This window comes from Dendrobium catenatum, unplaced genomic scaffold (assembly GCF_001605985.2).
Source record: "Dendrobium catenatum unplaced genomic scaffold, ASM160598v2 fragScaff_scaffold_390, whole genome shotgun sequence".
Classification (NCBI taxonomy): Eukaryota; Viridiplantae; Streptophyta; class Magnoliopsida; order Asparagales; family Orchidaceae; genus Dendrobium; species Dendrobium catenatum.
Genome location: NW_021318852.1, coordinates 8549790 through 8564968, shown reverse-complemented (window position 1 = coordinate 8564968; position 15179 = coordinate 8549790). Strand labels below are relative to the sequence as shown.

The following is a 15179-nucleotide window of genomic DNA, read 5'->3' as shown; positions in this document are numbered from 1 at the left end:
ATCTTGAATTTGGCTGAAATTTGAGATCTCGTAGATTTAGGTTTTCTTTGGGCTCTTCGCGTTGCCAGAGATTTGGGAGAGATCGATCCTCCTCTCGAATTGAGGATCAAGTGTATCTTTGCTGTTTTCCTTGATTTTCTAAAGAAATACAAGCATATTATTGTGTTTTTCTTCCCGTTTCCCTATTTTCTGCTGAATTCCTGCTGTTTGGCTGCTGTGGACAGCAGTTTACTGCTGAAATTTTACTGATTTGGGTTAGGAATACTTGCGAACACAAGTGTTTCCTATCATGTGATCCCTTATTTTAGGTGAGGCTACTCCTTTTTCACTTCTTTATCCACACATCCATTTTTCTTTAAAATTCTCGCGTTTTTTGCCTTGTTTGTTTCATTCACTCTCTTCATCATAAACACGATCAACTATCTCATTGTATCATTAACTGTATCTTATTTGTTATTCTCATACTCAAAAATATTATCGGTGTTATGATCCATCCACACACAGACTCAATGTATCCATTAATGTTTCCTTCGATGAGGCATCCCCCTACTACCTTCCTGCTTCATGCACTATCACAATCTCCTAAGTATTCTACTTCCACCTACTGCATTGATGCATACTACTCTGCTGCAGTTTTAAATTCATTAGTGTCGTTGGCCTCCTTCTAACATGCCTTCTTCTAATGCACCTCCTTCCAACACATCTATTATGATTAAGGGTGCAAACTCAGTTGAGTCAAGCTCGAGTCAGACCTAACTCAAGCTTGACTCGGGAGCCAAATCCCAAGCTCAAACTCAAATAGAGCTCAGAAGGTGAGCTCGAGCTGGTGCCACTGAAACAAACTTGTCGAACGGCTCGATTCCACGGTTCGAGCTCGATTTCACGTCTGCTTCCGCTCTGCGTCCCGCGTCAAATCTCTGATTCTGCTTGCGTCCCGCATTCAAGCCTGCCCACGATTTTGCGTCTGAGACCGCTCCCCCCCCCCCCCCCCCCCCCCACGGGCGATTTCACATGCGAGCCCGCTCAAGAGCAATCAAACCAAGCATCAGCTGGATCAAGCTCGAGCTCGAAACTAGATAAGCACGGCTCACGAGCTCGAGCCGGCTCGGCTCACTTGCACCCCTAATTATGATAAATGAATGGTAGCAAATACAAAAACCCTTATTTTATTGCAAAAGGCTTAATTGGATTTAAAAAAATTAGAAATAGATCTATTTTCAAAATCTTTCATGCTTATTAGTCAATCAAAAGTTACCCAAAAACTCTTACCTATACTAACAAGATCATTATCCATACAAATTGGCTCAATAGCCTTAATCCAAGGATTACTATCCTTGAATTTTTTTGTTTTAGACTAATTATTTCTCTCTTAATGAGGTTTGTTAGTAAGAACTCAAGCTGAAGAAGAAATAAAAACAATATGAAAACCTTTGTAAGCTAAGATAATCACCCATGAAGTAAAATATCCTCACATAAAAATCTTATACCTTCTATTATAATCACAACAAAGTTCTTTTAAGGATAATCAATAATCATCTATGTTAACATTAAAAGTGGGGGGATCAAGTTGGAGGCCTTACTTCTGATCTGGAGTCTTTCCTTGAGACATTGATTGGATGGCAAAAGACTTCAACTATAATCTCTTTTCTACCATGTATTTCACAAATACCTCAATATTTGCCTTCTCAGCAATAGTGAAGAACTTATATACTATTTTCTAGGAAGAAGATATGATGTTATATACTATCTTCTTGGAAGAAGATATGGTATGAGCATCAGCTCCAAATGATTTTTAAATTCTCCTCTCTCATTTAACTCCCTCCATATCAAAGATCACACTAAACTTGTCTATGTTAAAGAAAAAAAAAACTATCGTACAATATTAGTGGCAGAGTCTCCGGACTTGCTTTCCTCTAATTTTTTTTCCTGCCGCTTGGTGATTTCTTTGACATTTGAGGCATGGGTAGTCATAAACCTGATGGTGGACTCTCTCTCTTCAATCATCTTCAAGACAACAGCCAACAAATTTTATTCCTCTCGAATGATGTTTCAAATCACAGGTTTTAGGTTTCACACATCTTTCACATTTAGAATTCTCATTGTACATGCACCCCAAGTAAGAAGTACATGTACCATCACCTCAAATTAAGCAATTGGTTGAACATCTCAACCGAGGCAAAATCAGAAGAGACCGAGAACTTCAATCCCTTTCAAACATCATACAGAATTATTCTTCCAACACATGTTAAAAGATGTTAAACCATTCAAGCTTTGAGTGGTTGTGATGGTTTAGCCAAGAAGTAGATTCCCTCAAGACATATTACAGATAGTACGCAAAGGATTTGTTGTGCTGATATTTGTTGAACAATCACTTCACTCTTCTTTAAATGTTAAAGAATTCAATAATCTAGTTGAAGGTATTGTATTAGATGAAGGTTGAGGTTGACTAATGTATACATGCAGAGGAGTAGGTGAAAGGAAACTAGCGGTGAGTAGGGCTCAGGGATAGATAAGGAAGAAAAAAGTTACAACCAAAGAACACTTATAACCTTTATGAGTGCAAGGGTAGCAAAAAAGATACACATAATAACACGAGGAGAAAGTTTGCTTAGTGAGCAAAACACATAAACAAAACATGTACAACCAAAGATCTATGGGGAAAGAGGAAAAACAACTTCATTAAGTGTGGTATAGAAATGGAGAAGGGATTTGATTGACCATATAACATGTGATCAAGACAACATCCCACAGAACAAACGTAGAACTTTCATATGAAATAACATCAAATTGGTGATTTTTATGTTCAGAGTACAATTTTATTGAGGGGTATAATGATAAGAAGTCTGATGAATAACACCATTCATGGAGCATAAAATGCATAATTGAGATTGCATGAATCCCAGAGTATTATCACCACATTATGTTTAGATTAAAGAGTAACATTGAGCTTTAATTTCATGATAAAAGGTTTGAAAGCGACATTTTAGCAAATAAAATCATATGCATGAAAAATCGTTAGTACAACAACAACATAAAGCCTTTATCCCACTACGTGGGGTCGGCTACATGAAACATTTTTCTCTATTATATTCTGTTAAGAGTCAAATTCTCATTTAAATCTACTAAAAAAAAGCAATTTCCAATATTTCTAACAAAATCTTTTTAGGTCTACCTCTCCTCTCTTAACATAAGCCAAATCTAATACATCTACTGATGAGAACATCCGACCATGGAGAGTTTACTAGAGACGGGGCCATCGATCTACGACCACGATCACACCACTTTATTTTTTAGTTATTAGTTGTATTTGATTTATTGTTGTTTATTTTCTGATTTTACCCTCACTTGAGGGAGTAGGTGCTTGTGACCCCAGGGGGCACTTTTTATCTTTTGTTTTATTATTGTACTTTGGGCTATTTATAGCCTCTTATTCTTGTAATAGTTAATGATGATTATAAAGAAAATTTTCTTGCACTTTGTTTTGTGAGTTGTGAGAGTTCTTCAAAGAGCTTGCTTGAAGTCCCTAGGTGAGGGCAATGAAATACCCACCAGCCGTAGGAAGCGTCCGGGCTCATGGTCTTCTTCCTCCACCACCTTCCTCCTCCTCTTCTCCAACCAGCCTCTCTCCCTACCCCTATTCTACTCGGCCGAAACCCCCCACCTCTTCTGACCCTAGGCCGGCCACCTTTCCCCTCCATCCTTCAAGCCGCTGCCCCCACCTTCCCTTTCCTTAGCCGAAACCCCTCCCCCCCTAATCCAAGCCCTAGCTGCCGGCCACTTCTCCTTTCCTCCTTCCATCCAAGTTCCAAACCAAGTAATATGACTTTCCGTATTGGTAACAAGATAAATCAGGAAGGATTTTCAAAATTCAAATTTTAAATCAATTTGAATTGAGATTACTTTCCTAAAATAAGTTGATATATGTTAGGAAAGCTTTAATTCAGATTTCCATTCAATTAAATCTGAATTTAAGAGGAGGATTTGATTTAAATCCTCTTTCCAAACATAAGTTGCTTGAATTGGCAAGCAATTAAGTCTCCCTAATTATCCCCTCCTCTCATAGCCGCCGCCCCCTCCCCCCTTTCCTAAACTAAAATCCCAAATCTAGCAACTAATAATTTCTCCCCAATTAAACCCTCAATCAAGCCCATCAAGGGCTGCCGCCCCCTCCTCTCTCTCTAGTTGATTCATAATTTAATTAGCATGCCACCTAGGCAAGGAAATTAATTCCAAATTTCCTCCCACTGCTGTCCATATATTCCCCCACAATAATCACCTAATTCCCTCCCCCCAGAGAGCCGAAACTCCAAAATTCTCCCCTCCAACTGCTGTCCAGATTTCTGGACAAGTTAAATGTGCTGTCCAGAAATTTCAGCGAGTCCCCTTGCTGTCCTATAGCCCAAAAAGGTTCCCACTTGCAATCCAGAGGTTCCAAAACCTTGAAGTTGCTGTCCCCTCATGTATGGCTGATCCAGAACTTGATCACAGGTTTATTTACAAAGATCAAGAGCAATTTGACATCCTCAAATCTCCGTTCTTCGACATTAACTTGGAGGTGACCGTACCGTTGAAGACTACGTCGAAAGGATTATCTTCTCTCTCGCCGCCGCTATCGACGAACAACTCTCTCCGGCTCAGTGGAAAATCATTTCCAAACCCTGATAAAGGTGAATTTCTCCTCAAAGTCTTTGTTATTCTAAGTCTTCCCTATAATTTGTGGCATCATAAAGGTTGTGCAACCTATCTCCATTTAGCCTACATCAAGAGTGTGAGTGAATGGATCCATCAAGAGTGTGAGTGAATGGATCCAATTAGTGCCTAATCTATATGTTAACATAGGGATTTCCTTTGAACTCTCCCATGCTATGCTAATTGTAATTGGAACTGATTATTCATAATTCTAGCTTTTATCTTGTAATTTGGCATAAGCTAAATCGCCTCTTTGTTGTTTTAATATTTGTTTAATTATTATTGCTCTAATTAAAAGGCGTGTATTTTCAACATTACATAATTACTCATGCATTTAGTTCTAAATCATCTACTCTGCTAACCAGGTCATCAGAAGGCCGACATTTTATGAAAAAATCATTATTAAACGGGACAAAAAGTTAAAGGCCATATGAGTAAGAAATGGCCTAAGATTCCAAATACCCAAGTGAATTAGCCAAAAAAAAAAGAGACAAATTACTACTAGCTTAGGATGGAAAGGACAAATAGGGTTACCTAGCTCACATGCATGGCAACCAACATTTAGTAGTGACAAAAAAAACTAAAGACAAAAGCTCAAAGTAGCCGAAGGAAGGCCCATTTAAAAATGCCAACGAAATGGGAAAATGATAGTGGAAAGAACAAAAAGAACATTTTTCATCAGGTAGTCGATTGCACCGGCCTCAACACCTCCACCAGATGTCTTCTTTGAGTTAAGCCTAAAAGATAGACATAATTAGAAGAATAGACTTTTATAAATGGGACTTAGTAAGAAAATGAATATATAATTAGTTTATAGAAAACCATGGGGCAAATAAAACATTACGGACAAATATAATTTTTTAAGGAGACGCAATGACTTTCTCAAAGACAAGATAGGGGTACTCATCAAGCCCAACCCGAGAGAAAGGGAGATCATGTGAATGAGAAGAAATGTTTGCAATTACCTATCATATGTGAAGAGGCACCTAAATCCAAAGTCCATGACATGCTTGAGAAGACAATGCAACAAATCCAGAGAAGGAAACATCATGAGATGCATATGTAGAGACATGAGGGTTCTGAATCACATGGTCATATGCTTCTTGAAAAAGTATGATAGAACCTAATGGAGCAATAGTATGATGGATTTTGAAGGAGCAATAGGAAATATATTCTTTGATAAAGAGAAGAGCAAGAAGATCCATTGAAATTTGGGTTCAATCCCTTCTAATTTTGCATTGTCACATATCGTAAGATGGTTCGTTTTGCAATTTTATTTAAATAATAACTCATGCTTAATAAATGTTGCATGATCTACACAATTAGTGTTGTGATACATGGGGCTTCAAAATTGTCAAAAATAGCACTCATCTTTCAAAAATGAAGGTGTATCATAAAAGACACTTTTTAAAGAATATATTTTGCATTTAACTAAAATTTATTTAGCGACCTATCCTAAGAAGTTGATGATGATCACATTTACACTTGAATTCCATGCTTAGATGGTTCTTGAATCATACACCATTTTTCATTCCAGCGCCTTTTTTTAATTTATTCAAAATGTGCTACACCACAATTAAGAAGAAGCATGAAAAGTATAAGCACATAATGCAATGAAATATAATTAGGAGAGTGTTGACCCTAATACTAGTGTTGGGATCGAGTCAACCGCACAAGATGGGTTTCAAAAGCGAAAGAGCTCGAAATCGCGCAAAAATTCACCCGACGCGTGTCGAACGAAAATCCAAAATCATCGAGATGACCTCCGTTCACGAATCGGACAGCGCCGATGCGTCCAGAGCAACGAAAACAGCTAAGATCGACACCCATATTGATGGGGTTCGACGGTAAGTGAAAATTTAAATTTTGGGCGCGCGGATCGAGGAGACGGCGTGTGCGAGCGGCGATGCGACAACCAACTTGATACAAGATTATTTTTTTTTATTTTGTGTAATATAATTTAAAAAATTTAGAAAGAGATGGAGAGAAATAGTTTTTTTAAATAAAAAATGAAATTTCTTTAAATAAAAATCTCCAAAAATGCCTAAAATACCCTCACTTAAACCCCTAAACCCTCATAACCTCTCCCAACCGCCCCCCACTCTCATCTCACGATCGTTTCCACGCCAAGGAGCCGCCCACTCTCCCTCTCTTGCGATCCAAGCCGCCGGCCTCCAAGTTTTCTCTCTCCAAGGTAAAATCTCTCCTTCTTCTTCTTCCTCCATTCTTCTTCTTCCTTCCTTCTTCTTCTTCTCTCCCATTTTTCTTTCTACTTCATCTTCCCTCCACATTTGTCATCATTTCCTTCCATTTTCTTCCTCTCCTCTCTACCCTTTCCTCTCCTTCATCTTCTTCCTCCAACCTTATTTTCTCTAAACCTACACCAACCTTAAACCCTAATTTTTCATATCTCCACATCCACTCATTAAACCACCCACCACCCTTCACAAAAAATATTTTCCTACACCTTCTATACCCTCCCAATAAAAAAAATCTATCATCCCTCATTTTCTCTATCTAACCTAGAGAGAGAAAATTTTCTCTCTAGAATGAGAGTAAAATCTCTTCATGTATGGCTCTATTTCCACCCCAAGTATCTCTCCTCTCCACCATGCATCCAAATTCCTTTCTTAGAGAGAAAAAATACCTTCTCTCTTTCTCTCTCTAAAAATTAGAGAAATAGAGATTTTCTCTCTCTAACCTCACTCTAAGCCTCTTCCACCAAAAAACCCCATCAAATCCTCTCTTTTCCTCTATTTCCCCCTCTCTCTCTCTAGAAAGAGAGCTCTCTTCCCCTTTTTCTCTCTTTACACTTTGTTTAAATAAAAGAAAGGCATATATGATTAATTTTATTGCACAAATAATAATAAAAAAATTTAAATTGTGCATCGCAGATTTCTCACCGTCGCCGTCATTCGCTGTCGCCGCCTAGATTACTGCACACCCAAGGTAAAAAAGCTTGATACTAGTATTTTACATTTCTATGCATGAAATAAATACTCGTGATCGCTTTTGTTAGCGAGCAAGGAAACTTAATTACTCGTGACCGCTCTGAGCGAGCGGAAAAATTCGTATGCTTGAAATATAAGTACCCGTGACCGCTTTTTTTAGCGAGCGGGGAAATTTATTATTTGTAAAAAAAATTGTTTAATTAAGTACCCGTCACTGCTTTTAGGCGGGAAAAATGCTATGCTTTAAATATGTGCTCAAAGACCCCGTGACCGCTTTTGTTAGCGATCGGGGATTGAAACTGCGGCCGCGGCCGCGGTGACACCTGTCACCTACCGTGACTGCCTTTCTTGGCAGGCGGGAAGGCTTTACACCTCCGATGCAACCCCCTACGAGAGGACGATGCCAGAGTACTGCCGAAACTTTTAGCAAAACCCGTGACTTAAAAAATTTCAAAGAAAATAAAAATCCATCTAAAAGTTTTAAGTCGAAAAAAAAAATACACGGCACCCTAGGCTCCCAACACTGAAAACAAATACAAAAGGAAATTCATATCATAATATGATGCAACTTACACCAAATTCGTAGGGGAATCAGTTGTCACCAGCAAGTAGGAGCCAAATCTTTTCCTCCTAACTCTTGACTTGCGCACACCTAAACCCCGTAGCAACACTCCTCACTAAAGCTCTTTGCAGAAATGAAGTGTGAAGGAATGAGCTTAGCCTCTATATTTATGGATTCACATTATTCGCGGGCCCCACAAGCCTAGGGTCCCTTTGCTAAATGACGTAGAGGATACACCTGAGGGCCCCATCTACTTAGGATCCTAAGATGCCATTTCGAGGCTCTGGCATTAGATTCCTAGAGTATTCACTAGCATGTGAAATACGAAAGTAAATACGAGTTTAAATACAAGTAAATCCGGCTGATAATTATCTTAAAAAATGAGGGGGGTAAAAGTAAAAGTAAAAAAATTTTATCTTTCCGACGAGATGCATTTGTGATTATCGTAAACACGTAGGAATCCTCGCACATCCTCGGTAATTTTGTGGTTGAACCCTTGTGAAAAAAAATGTGTCCGTCACATTGCAAGTCCGGGTGCTCTAACTAGGGTGCGCGCCAGCTATTAAAGTTAGGCGGCTCGTACAGCCCGTGAACATGTCTTCAAAAAGAAACAAAGTAGCGCACTCTTATGTGTCACGGGTTGTACGACCCCTGATTAAAGTAGGCACATTACCACTGGAAAGTTTGTCGCCTACGAGCAAAAGCAGAAGATTAGTTAGTGTACTACAATCTACATCCGTAAATCATGTAAGTAGTACACGACAATCTACCTGTGTAAAGCAACGAACAACTCAATCCAGAAGCTGTATAACCCGCCATCGGATCTGCAACACTCGTACCCGGTACTAAGCCCAATGTGGGTGCGCACACTAGTTAGAGCACCCGTAACTTGCAATGTGATGGACACTTTTTTTCACAAGGGTTCAACCAGAAAATTATCGAGGATGTGCAAGGATTCCTATGTGTTTACGATGATCATAAAAGCATCTCTTAGGAAATATTTTTTTTTTTACTTTTACTTTTACTTTACCCCCTCCTTTTTTAAGATAATTACCAGCCGTATTCACTTGTATTTAAACTCGTATTTACTTTCATATTTCACATGCTAGTGAATACTCTAGAAATCCAATGCCAGAGCCTCAAAATGGCATCTTAGGATCCTAAGTACATGGAGCCCGCAGGTGTACCCTCTCCGTCCTTTAGCAAAGGGACTCTAGGCTGGTGGGGCCCGCGAATAATGTGAATCCAATATTATAAATATGAAAGAGGCTAAGCTCATTCCTTCACACTTTATTTCTGCAAAGAGCTTTAGTGAGGAGTGTTGCTACGGGTTTAGGTGTGCGCAAGTCAAGAGTTAGGAGGAAAAGATTTAGCTCCTACTTGCTGGTGACAACTGATTCCCCTACGAATTTGGTATAAATTGCATCATATTATGATATGAATTTTCTTTTGTATTTGTTTTCAGTGTTGGAAGTCTAGGGAGTCGTGTATTTTTTTTCGACTTAAAACTTTTAGGTGTATTTTGATTTTCTTTGAAATTTTCTAAGTCACGAGTTTTGCTGAAAGTTTCCACAATACTCCGAAGTCGTCCCCTCGTAGGGGGCTGCATCAGAGGTGTAAAGCCTTCCAGCCTGCCAAGAAAGACAATCACGGTAGGTGTTAGGTGACACCGAAGCCGCAGTTTCAATCCCCGCTCACTAACAAAAGCGATCACGGAGTCTTTGAGCACATAATTAAAGAATAGCATTTTTCCCGCCTAAAAGCAGTGACGGGTACTTAATTAAATAATTTTTTTACAAATAACAAATTTTCTCGCTCGCTAAAAAAAGCAGTCACTGGTACTTATATTTCATGCATACGAATTTACCCGCTCGCTCAGAGCGGTCACGGGTACTTAAGTTTCTTTGCTCGCTAACAAAAGCGGTCACTAGTACTTATTTCATTCATATAAATGTCAAAATACTAGTGTCGGACTTTTTTACCTTGTGTGTGCAGTAATCGATGCGGCGATGGCGAATGACGGTGATGGTGAGAAACCTACGATGCACAATTTAAATTTTTTTTATTATTGTTTGTGCAATAAAATTAATCATATATGTCTTTCCTTTATTTAAAACAAAGTGGAGAAAGAAAAAAAAAAGAGGAAAAGAGCTCTCTTTCTAGAAAGAGAAAGAAAGGGAAAGAGAGGATTTGATGGGTCTTTTTGGTGGAAGACGCTTAGGGTGTGTAGGAGATTGTGGGAGTGAGGTTAGAGAGAGAAAATATCTCTTTCTCTAATTTTTGGAGAGAGAAAGAGAGAAGGGAATTTTTTTTCTCTTTAGGAAAGGAATTTGGAGACATGGTGGAGAGGAGAGATGCTTGGAGTGGAAATAGAGCCATATATGAAGAGATTTCACTCTCATTTTTGAGAGAAAATTTTCTCTCTCTAGGTTAGAGAGAGAAAATGATGGATGGTGGATTTTTTTATTGGGAGGGTGTAGAAGGTGTAGGGAAATGTTTTTTGTGAAGGGTGGTGGGTGATTTAGTGAGTGGATGTAGAGATATGAAAAATTAGAGTTTAGGGTTGGTGTAGGTTTAGAGAAAATGAGGTTGGGGGAAGAAGAAGAAGATGAAGGAGAGGAAAGGGAAGAGATGAGAAGAAGAAAATGGAAGGAAATGATGAGAAATATGGAGAGAAGATGAAGTAGAAAGAAAAATGGGAGAGAATAAGAAGAAAGAAGGAAGAAGAAGAAGAGGGAGAAGAAGAATGGAGGAGGAAGAATAAGAAGAAGAAAAAGAAGAAGGAGAATGAGAGATTTTACCTTGGAGAGCTTGGAGGGAGAAAACTTGGAGGCCGGCGGTTGGATCGCAAGAGAGGTAGAGTGGGCGGCTCCTTGGCGTGGAAACAATCGTGAGATGGGAGTGGGGGGTGGTTGGAAGAGGATATGAGGGTTTAGGGGTTTAAGTGAGGGTATTTTAGGCATTTTTGGAGATTTTTATTTAAAAAATTTTCATTTTTTATTTAAAAAAACTCTCCCTCTCTTTCTAAAAATTTTAAATTATATTGCACAAAATTAAAAAAAAAATTAATCTTGTATCAAGTTAGTTGTCGCGTCGCCGCTCGCACACGTTGTCGCCTCGATCCGCACGCCCAAAATTTAAATTTTCACCGACCGTCGAACCCCATCAATATAGGTGTCGATCTTAGTTGTTTATGTTGCTCCGGATGCATCGGTGCTGTCCGTTTCGCGAACGGAGGTAATCTCGATGATTTTGGGTTTTCGGTCGACACGCGTCGGATAAATTTTTGCGCGATTTCGAGCTCTTTTGCTTTTGAAACCCACCTTGCGCGGTCAACTCGATCCCGACACTAGTATTAGAGTCAACAGAGAGTAATTTCCCTAAGACGGTACTACAAAGCTTAATTGCCATAGCATGCAGCTTAATAATGAGGAAATTTTAAAATAAATATGTTCTGAGGATACACTCACAAGTGAGGACTGAACATCATCAGATAAGCAAATACTGAAACCAACACAACTGGATGATGGAATGTCAACTGACTCTGATCTATCAATTTTGACTTTACATCTCCGACTGGAACAAGGAGTAACATTCTTTTCATCCTCATCAAAAAAGGTGTCATCAGCAATGCCTGAACAGTTAGAGAAACAATTTCAGATGAAAAACCATCAATCTAGGAACAGCTGAATGTTCCGTATCTCAACTGAAAAACAGGAAATTTAAATAAGGAAGAAACAAATCACCAGATTGACAATCACTTCCTTTAACAATTTCAGGATAACTTTTGTATTTGCACTCATGAACTTTGTTACAGCTCTGAAGCCCACTTTCAGCTATTGTAGAACTTCCTAAAAGATGGCATTTTCATGAGAATGCTTGAAATTTGTGGAGAGAAACTATGTGTGCGTGTGAATGAATTATTACTTGACATGTTCAGCAAATTAGGTTTTCATTCCCGAAACCAATTTGAATCTTATGTAAAGTTTGCAAATTTATTTACATAAGAACAGCATATTTGCCTTTTTGAGAGAAAGGCAAACATCATTTTTCATATATCTTGCATGATCTAGGATTATCGGATTTGAAGGAGGAAATAGATGGATATTTGAGATGAATTATCATAAGTTTGAAAATTCTGAAATAAACTAATTGACGTACATATCAGTAACAATTTAGGTCAACATCAACTTGTTTCCTTTTATCTCAAACGAAGCTTAATACAATATCATTTAAGCAATTAAAAAGGCTATGTTCCCAGTAAAAGAATTTTGTTTAGAAAACTTGGTATAAGAGAAGCATTTCTTTTCTGAATTGGAAGCATCATAATTAAGATTTTGTATCCCAAGTCACCTGTGGTCTGAGAAACTCCATATTCTTCACTGATTATCATCAAATTTTCCATCTTATCAATGGTGTGGTTTAATATGGGGTTGGAGGAAACCGCTGAGATATTTTGACATGGTACACTAGTTTCTAAGTCAAAGCTCCCATGAAAATTTCCGCATAAAGGTTCTTCCAGTTCATTTGCATTGAAGCTAGCTCCAGTTGCAAGTTCTATTAATTTTTCATCAAGAGTAGGGTGGCATATTGCATCGGCTGAGAGAAAAACCATCTCAGAAATTTCCTCAGGTTTAATCAGATTCAACTCCATTTTAGGACTGCATTCCGCATGTTCGAGATTAGATAGAGAAGCAATTTTCATATAATTTGACTCACTGTCCAGCATTTCAAGGTCATGTGAAAGGCCTTGCTCTGTCTTTCCATTGTTTATGATAGCATCATGCTCTTTCTTCATCTGCACTTGCGAACCACTATCTATCTCAGAAATTACCTCAGGTTTAATCAGATTAAACTCCATTTTAGGACTGCATTCTGCATGTTTGAGATTAGATAGAGAAGCCATTTTCATATCAGGTGGCTCCCTGTCCAGCATTTCAAGGTCATGTGAAAGGCCTTGTTCTGTCTTTCCATTGTTTCTGATATCATCATCCTCTTTGTTCATCTGCACTTGCGAACCACTAATTTCAGCTGACCACTCTTTATTATCAGAATGACCTTTAACAGCCCAGGTAGAAGTTTTAGTCATGGCATCGGGTTCTTCGGCTGTCTGTTTCGATGGCAGAACTCCACCAATATCTCGAAAAGCAGCTCCGTTCTCTGATGTGCTCATCCTGTTTATGATGCTTTTGCTTGAAACTGCTTCAATGTTCTCTAAGTCCGAATTTGCAAGATCAGAAGGAGATTTTATGTTTAGTTCCCCAACTGTAGCATCGCTATTTTTATGCCATGTTTGTTCAGAATCAAGAAGTGCATTCTCTGATTCTTTGGAGTTTGAATCATAAAGAGGTTTCTCACCTGCACTTGAAAGTTCTAGAACTCCTTCAGAGATAGAATCACTTTCAATTACATGAACCTTAGGGAAATCACACTTAACAGCTTTTTGTTTCCGCTTTAAACTTCTCTGAACTTCAGTGCCGAATGGGCTATGTTGCTCTTCTGAAGGTTGAGCAGTTTTTTTCCTTTTAGAGGTTCTAACATTACCAGGTTTTAATTCAGTAATGCATCTTTCTTTTGCGATGCCTCTTCTTCTTTTCACTTTAAAGTTCACTCTCTCCAAGGCGTTAGTCCCAAATATTCGTGCAGCAAATATCAATCCACCAGTGTAAGTAAACAAAACAAACTCCCCCACTGTTATACAATGATCTGAGACAAAATCACACCATCCATTTTGAAAAGCCAATGAACCATCTACCATTGACATCTTAACATTCCAATACTTTCCAAAAGCATCTTCAATATAGACATACTTCTTAGCCAATCCTTTCAAAGTGCAAGCCGCCATGGGTGGAATAAACTGCACAGATAAATGAATCAGACCAATTTTAAAAAACAAACATCCCCACTCGTAGCCGGACACGAATTCAATATATTATTTCAAATTACCGTGGATATTTTTATCAAGCCTTAAGCATTAAAAATATCAGTGCTCACAAGCTATACAAATAACAGCAAAAATGGTGCAAATCAAGAAAAAAGAAGCAAACTATTGGATTCAAAAATGTTGGTGGATGATACAAAAAGCTTACTCACATGATCAACGAGAGAAAGAAAAAATATCAGAGAGAGAAAAAAGAGAGAATCTAAAGAGAAGCTCTACAATTTCACTAGAATGAGAGAAATTAGCAGGAGTACAAGAAATCTCTTGCTTCCTGCTCCCCCCCTTAATCCCGTGTTCATAATTTTGGATCAGTTCAGTACTATAGAAAAAAAAAAGACAAACATTTCAAGCGCTATAATTTCAGTTTCCTTCCCTACTACTCCCACAGTATTCATTCAAAGCATACGCATCATCCAAATGACTTCATGAGAGGAGAAACAGAACCTGAAAAGTGAAAACATCAAAATCCTATCTCTGTGTGGCAATAATAGAAATCATTAAAAATATTGAAGAGGCAATGGTTCGATGGAAATAACAACAAATAAATAAATTTGAAGTGGAAAGAAGTGCAAGAGAAGAGGATCACGCATACCAAAACATCTTTGAAATCCCCTAACAGAACCTTGAAGAATGATAACGGGCATGTATTAAGAGGCGGCGGCGACCGAGAACTAGGTTTCCTCCCACGTTTCTTCATCAAGGTCGCCGCAGATAATTCTAAGGATGCTTGCATGTTAATCTGCGTCCCTCTAGCGACCACCTTCGCTTCCGATGATATTCCTTCACCTTAAACCCTAGAAAAACCGTAACAGAGCCTTACACAAAACCCCAACTTGGCATAAACCTTTTCCTCTATTTACTACGATCGAGGAAAATGCTCCGTTTTTCTGTCTGTAGTCAAGATTCCCACCACCTTGCTCTTTCATCAGCGTCTGCCATGGCAGCTCTTCCCACTGCGGAACTCAACTCAAAAGCACCAAAACTTTGGCATTCATCCATAGAAACAAATTGTGACAGTATTTCGGTATTGCCTAAA

The 15179-nt window shown here is 38.6% G+C and overlaps 1 protein-coding gene across 3 annotated transcripts in view; it reads right to left on the bottom strand.

Moving 5' to 3' along the window:
- LOC110095786 overlaps positions 1–15179 on the bottom strand; it is a 28966-nt gene extending 13787 nt beyond the window's left edge. For 2 of the 3 annotated variants that reach the window (XM_020821459.2, XM_020821461.2), the window contains exons 1-4: positions 14736–15179; positions 12556–14059; positions 11949–12053; positions 11673–11836 (exon numbers count right to left, since the gene is read on the bottom strand). In XM_020821459.2, coding sequence (XP_020677118.1) covers positions 11673–11836; positions 11949–12053; positions 12556–14059; positions 14736–14876 — 1914 coding nt within the window. In that variant the 5' untranslated portion in view covers positions 14877–15179. Of the gene's footprint in view, positions 1–5359; positions 5427–11672; positions 11837–11948; positions 12054–12555; positions 14060–14735 lie in introns of all 3 variants that reach the window. The other variant, XM_020821462.2, reaches the window with a different exon arrangement.